The sequence below is a fragment of the Lepidothrix coronata genome, unplaced genomic scaffold, assembly GCF_001604755.1.
Source record: "Lepidothrix coronata isolate B3197 unplaced genomic scaffold, Lepidothrix_coronata-1.0 Scaffold205, whole genome shotgun sequence".
Taxonomy (NCBI): Eukaryota; Metazoa; Chordata; class Aves; order Passeriformes; family Pipridae; genus Lepidothrix; species Lepidothrix coronata.
Window position 1 is genome coordinate 884,755 of NW_016690385.1, and position 6,858 is coordinate 891,612.

The window sequence follows — 6,858 nt, forward strand, 5'->3', positions numbered from 1 at the left end:
GTTGCTGAAAATATTTTTTTTTGACAAAGTCTTGTAGGGACGCCCCTGCCAAGGCTCAGGTGAGGCTGTGGCAGCCCCTTTGGTGGGGTCACAGTCCTGAACAAGGTGGGTTCATTGGAAGGAGACCAGGACATGACCAGAGGCTTGTTTCTGCTTCCAGCTCCAGAGGCACAGACACCAATTTCCTCTCTTGCCAAGCAATACAGAGGCATAGGAACACACCTGTGATTTAAGAGCACTTTATTGTTCTTTAAGGCTACTTTTAAGTACAAAAAAAAAAGATGGCCTGCCAAACCTTTTTTTTTTCCAGGTGAAACAAGGCCACAAAAGAATGTTATATTACAGATTTACAAACACAGAGAGAATTGTTTAAACTGAACTGTAGATAACCTGGCTCTGTGAAGAAACTTCACCACGTCTCGTGATGGTGAGTTCAGTTTAGCGTCCTTCCACCACCCCCCAACCCTTTGGCTTTCATGACATTGTTGTGTCCAATAATATATGTTTTCCTGGACATAGCACATTAAATCTTTATTGCCCTCAAATCCATTTACCTATCTCAGATAAGTAAATGTAACCTTGTAAAACAGCTATTATTGAAAATATTAGCTTTAAAACCATTATCTTACTTGTGTTTACAAAGAAATATAGGAGTCACATTTTCCACAGAGTCCATCTACAGTATTAGTATTGACTGTTATACTGCTCAGTAGCCTCTAGCAATAACAAATGAGTGGCTATTAATGCTAATGCAGTGTCCTCATAGAATAACTGTGTTCCTGCACTTTTACTGTATTACAGACAAATCTACAACAAAAAAAAAGATCAACTTTTTTCTCCAACCAAAAAAAAAAAATAATAAATGAATGATTACAATAAAGGAAAGGGAAAAATTAAATAGCTACATATCATTAACAAATTAATTGTTCCTCAAAAAATACCTACAAATTTCTCTGTACATTCTTTACGCACAGCGTAACGATGGTCTTAAAGTTACCTATATAAAAAAGTGTTCTTTTAACAATCTTCCTACAGAGAGTAGGGTACTGAATGCCAAAGCAAGGAAGCGTTGACTACCCAGTAAGATGGTAGTGAAATGTGTAAAACTGGGGGCTTAGATGTTGGGGGGTTTTTATTTTTTTTTTTTTTTTAAAGAAAACTGAGCAGCCACCTTCTCACCAAGAGTAAGAGCCAATCTCCCCATCTCTTTCTACCCTGCACCCTTTCCAAATTAAATAGCTTAACTTTAAAAAAAAAAAAAGGCATAAAATAAAAGCCACAGTGGACCCAATACTGTAACACAGTCCATAATACATCACGTGTAGTTCATCTTCCAACTAGTTCTTATTTTCTACACTGAACCAGTCTTTTCAGGTAACCCAGTATAAAAAAAAAGCCCTAGCTGCAACTGTATTGGGAAGATGGAATGTACGGGGGAGAGTAGTTACACTTAACAAGAAAAAGAGAAGCTCTTAGCACTAGCACAGCTGTGGTTTCATGCCTGCCTCTACTACCTAATTTCTAGTTAGTAGCTATCAATATAGCAAATGATAATAAATGCAGTAATACCTGTATAAAGTCTCTACTGGAGGAATGTTTGCTGCAACTTGGCATTGGTTTAGGAATAGGCTTAAGAAAAAGGAAAAAAAAAAGACAGAAAGAAAGATCATATGTCACAAACTGTAACAATCTGTTGTCCAGCCAAGATCCGTAACAGTAGCAGTTCCTGCAGCTAGTTAAGGGTAGATTACACAGACTTGGTTTTAGGAAGCAGATCCCTGTGAAGCAGCAGTGCTGCAACCAGGGAGGGTGGCTGGACCTGCGCAGAGCTCAGCATCCTGTGCCAGCAGCCACCAGCTCCAAGGGTGGCACGAGGCCTGTCCTGAGGCTGCCCTCGATGCTGGCTGCTGCTAAAGTGAATATCAAACACAAATACCATAGAGTACAACTGTACCAGCAGTAAGTATATCTAGGATTGTTACTGACAAAAATAAACTAGTTCTGAAGAAAAGCTAATAAGTATTATGATTCTTACTGTCTATACATTAATAGATACCAGCTATTTTTCATAAAACATGCATCGTTAAGCACTATGGAACCCTCCAACCTCAGCTCTAGTCTAACAAACTGCAGTGTTTAGGAAAAAATGCCCGTGTTCTGTAAATTATGCAGTCCAGTTGCAAGCACTAAGCACCTGAAATCTAAAAAGAGAAAGACCTATAACCTGTATGAGACTTCCCCTTCCAAAGCTGTTTTGCTTTAAGAAAAATCAAACTGATAGAAATGTCATCCTTAAACCCTTTTTTCAGCAGTTTGCCCTCAAAATATTAGCCTCTTCCACAAAGTTGCTGTGCAACTTCAGTCCTCCTCCAATAGTGCAAATCATACATAACAGTTCTTTTCAAGTATATACATACAAAATTACTTCACAGAGGGAAAAAAAAAAGCAATGTAAGCAAACCAGACAAATTCTAGTCTTAAGAAGCTAAGAAAAGCAAAAAGGACTGGGGTCAACCAACTAAGTGTAATGGCTTTTGTGGATTAGCGTGCATTATTTTCTTAAGGGGCAGCAGATTTGCATCAGAGGTTTCTTTGGTAATTGAGGCAGGAAAAAAGGATGCTACATCATATGAATCTTTATGAAATAGTTCCTGCTATTGTCTTTAAGGGCACCCTTTCACAAAAAAAAAGTGAGTACACAATAACGTGTTGAAAACTAACCTCTCCTCCCCCAACACTACCTAAGCACTGTTCAAAGCTCAGTCAAACCATGCAAATTGACAAAGGGAAGGGTCCTCTCCTCAGGAGACCACGGAGGGTGAGTGATTATGATTGACCATGTGGGAGGAAGGGGAAGACTGGCCCCGCCGCGATGCTGACTCAGGGCTGCTGGAGACGCCGTCCTTGGCAGCCTTGATCTGCAGCCACGTGTCCCCCAGTGCTTTGGCAAAGTGGTCATCGACTGAGCCCGTGATGGACACCGAGTTTGCCACTGGCTCAGGCTCCTTGTAGTTCTTGCCGAGGCTCCGGCGGAAGTGCTCCTCCACCACCGGGTCACAGGCAGTGGTGGCTGCGGGGAAAGGAGGCACAGGATGTGTTAGAACCCTGGCACCAAGGGCTGGATCCACAACCCACATTTTCTCCTGCATTTCTGTCACAAAACACAGGATGGTTTGGGTAGGGAGAGACCTTAAAGCTAATCCCATGGGTAGGGACACCTTCCACTAGCCCAAGTTGATCCAAGCCCTGTCCAGCCTGGTCTTGGACATTTCCAGGGATGGGGCAGCCACAGCTTCTCTGGGCAACCTGTGCCAAGGGTCTCACCACCCTCACAGGGTAGAAATTCTTTCCAATATCCAACCTAAATCTACCCTCCTTTAACTTAAGGCCACTTGTCCTGTCACTACAAGCCCTCATGAAAAGCCCCTGTCTCAGCACGAGGCCAGGCTTCCTTATATCATTAGGGGACTGTTAGTGAATGGGATGGGGAAGAAGAAATGAAAATGAAAAGAAGTAAAAATGGAGTTAAGTATTTTTGCATTTCTGTGACCTGCAACAGGTGAGCATTTTATATATAATTATATTCTCCCTCAGCCTACTAATAGCTACAGCTGCAATTCTGTGGAAACCCTCTCCCCGAACAATAACATAGTAAATTCTTTAGGCTTAAACAGAATTGAAGATGTAAATGGTTCTTTAAAATCACGTCCCAGTCAGGTGTGAGGCACCCTCATTCTAAATTACATGCCAAGAGCTGACCTCAGGGTTTCATCTTACTTCACACACTTGTGCTTGGAGCAGTCAGCAAACTAAATGAAATCATTACCTTTGCACTGGGTGCATTAAACTGATGTAATACTACTAAAAAAGGAACAAAGAACCTGAAAAGACAGGTTTTGTACAGTAATTCCTCAGACCAAATATGAGAGAGCTGCAGTTTTACGTTTTAGAAACAGTATCTGTGTCTAAATGAGAATTATCTTTCAGAAAGCACTTGGAACTGTCGGGATCCACGGCACTGGCATCTGTGCTACAGCAAGGTCTGACTGATCCCAAAATAAATGTGAGTGTCATGCATAAACCTCTTCACCTGACAGGAGACAAATCTTTTCTGGAAACCTTTACCCTTCTTCCCAAGCCCATGTAAGTGCAGCTGAGGTCTCCTGCAGCTCTCCTGAGACCAGTAACACCAGTTCATGAGAAAACTTGTAACAGCTGAGGTCCCTATTGACTGATTTGTTCAAGAGTCTAAGGGTCTCCTTCAGCTTCTAATTCTAATTCTAGTTAGCTCTTCAGCTTCTAAATCTAGTTATCAACAATACACTGAGCTTTACAAAATCAAAAAAACACTGCTACTAATAATACTAATACCCTACTATAGACTTCTAGGTTCCTGCCTACAACACACTGGTGTTGTTCCATGGACACATCCAGGTTGACGAAGCCCCACTGCCATGACCTTTCAGCGATGCTGTGTTAAAGCTCTGCCTCAGCAGGTAAAGGACTTGACATGAAAGGGCTGTGCTTCCCCTGGGCTTTCTCACTCTGCAGTGGGAGAGATGAACAGAAATGGGCCCATGTTTCCCAGCAAGTATTGCCTGAATGAAAAGTACCATAGAAGGCAGAAAGTTAAAACTTCCTGCTTGGGTTGCTGTAGCAACTGCCCTCCAAAGCTTTTTGTGTTATCCATGCAGAGCTGGGTGGAAGGTATGGGCTTTGGAAGAGTATTTGTAGCTGCAGGAAAGATTTTTGTGACTGCAGCTGAATAGTAAGAGTTTACTGGCTATTGAAAGACTGGAGAAACTACAGCTACTAAAATATGGTTCCATAGTTGGATCTGCTGGCCCTGGCTGCTGTTTGTCAGATGGACTAAAATAAACATTATGACTTATTTGTCTGTGTGGGGTGTTTTTTTTTAAAGCAGCTTTTCAAAACAAGAAGAAAGAGCACCTCTCTCCTCCCCCCCCCTTACTTTGAATTGGTACTTTCTTCAGTGGCACAGGATTGATGGTTAGAAAGTGCATGTCCAGGGAGCAGATATACAAAGAGGTGTCCATTGTTTCACCTCTTTTTTTATTGCTGTTAATACATCAGTGCCTGCACCAGCTAAGGTTGGTGAGCCCATTCTGTTCTCCTGGGATTCTCCTGAGGCCGTGGGGAGTTTGGAGGTGTCACTTACTGCTGGAGGGTCTCCTGTAGGCAGGCCCGGAGCCGCAGCCGCTGTGGGCGATGGGGCAGTGGGAGAGGCTGCAGTTGCGGTTGTTGGCAGAGGCACAGGTGATGACAGAGGGACGGTTCTGGGGGGGACACACAGGAAAGCTGTCACTCACTCAGGCAATCAGCCACAGCAGCACCAATTAAACCCATGAACTATCCGATTCAACAAAGCACATTAAACCCCCCAAATTATTCAGCTTTAAAAAAAAAAAATAAAGTGGTGAGTGGCCACACAGAAAAAGGGCAGTGTGAAAGTGAATCATTACAAGCATTAAAATGATTTTACAGCGACTGTTTCAACCTCACAGACATTCCATACGCAGCACTAAATGTCATATGTCAACACATTAAATGTATGTTTCATCCTACGGTCACACATCCGTGTCATTCCAGGACTCAGAAGGGCTTTGCAGATTTTACAGGTATTTGTCATCTTGGTGTTACCCAAGTTTTTCATTCAGAAGTTGAGTTTTCCTAGCTCTAATTCTGTATTCTATATTGCAGACACAAAGTAATGTATAATCTGAAGAGCTCCTGAGCCAGTGTTGACCACAAATACTTTCCTGTTGTAATTAATCTGCTCTCCAGCACTACTTAATTAACATAATCTTTTTTCATTCTCAACACATGCAAATTTCCCAAAATCTATATTACATCATCATAGCTCTGCCATCTATACTCTGTACAAAGTGTAAACATAAAATACTCTTTTTATAGTTGTTTACTATGTAAATGTTACATTGAAACAAGGCCTTGGGAAAAGAAATGTCCCAGTTTCTCCAGGTGGCTGAAGGGAAAGAACACAGGTATTGGAATAGATTTGCTTTGCATCTTTGGTATATTTTCTGATACAAATAGTCCATTATACTCAGTGCAAGTTAATTGTTAAGTTTTCAAAAAGAATTAACAGAATTGATGTAATTTAACTTCTTGTCCATTTTACAAATCTGTGAAGCAAACCCACAAAAATCACTGCATTACCCTGACACAAGGTCAGTGGGGAAGAAGGTGGTTCTTTAGGTAGAGTAGGAGCAAGGCCAGTGAAGTCTTGCTCTTACTAGTAAAGAGCAAGATCCGTAAAGTAAAAGAGCTGAGCTTTTCAGGGAGGTTTAACACCATTTGGCAGGACAGGACACAACAGGAATTTTACTTTAGGCTACTTTACTTTACAACAGGCTAGCTACATCTCACTGCACTGACAACAAAGTAAAAAAAAGGAAATAAAGAAAAGAAAGGAAGCATTTGATTTTTTGGAAGCATTTCACATGTGGAAGTATTTATTTTCTATAAATAGAGGCCAAGATGTTGTACCTCTTCGAAGCGTTTTTTTGAGAAGGGTATGTATGCTAATCTTTTCAAAAGCGTATTTTGGACATGTAAGAGGTGGGAAGTAGAGACAGACAGGTAATAATGCCTCAGGAATCCATGTGCCAATACCACGAAGGATCCAAGAGGCAGGATAAGGCATCTTAGAGAGTCCTCTGCTGTGGCCGTGTGTGTGTGTACAGAGCACTGAGCAGAATACAGGCACTTGTATGAAAATACTGAGGTAAATTGAGGATTTAGTAGCAGTGAGTACAACGGAATACAGAATAACCCTGCCCTGCTGAAAATAAGAAGGAAATTTTTCCCCACCTGTTT

The 6,858-nt window shown here is 41.6% G+C and overlaps 1 protein-coding gene across 2 annotated transcripts in view; it reads right to left on the bottom strand.

Moving 5' to 3' along the window:
- Positions 1 to 225: 225 nt before the first annotated feature.
- VGLL4 (vestigial like family member 4) overlaps positions 226 to 6,858 on the bottom strand; it is an 85,766-nt gene continuing 79,133 nt past the window's right edge. For both annotated transcript variants that reach the window (XM_017832753.1, XM_017832752.1), the window contains 2 exons: positions 5,180 to 5,297; positions 226 to 3,070 (listed from right to left, as the gene is read on the bottom strand). In XM_017832753.1, the coding sequence (XP_017688242.1) occupies positions 2,802 to 3,070; positions 5,180 to 5,297 (387 nt within the window). In that variant the 3' untranslated portion in view covers positions 226 to 2,801. The remainder of the gene's footprint in view (positions 3,071 to 5,179; positions 5,298 to 6,858) is intronic.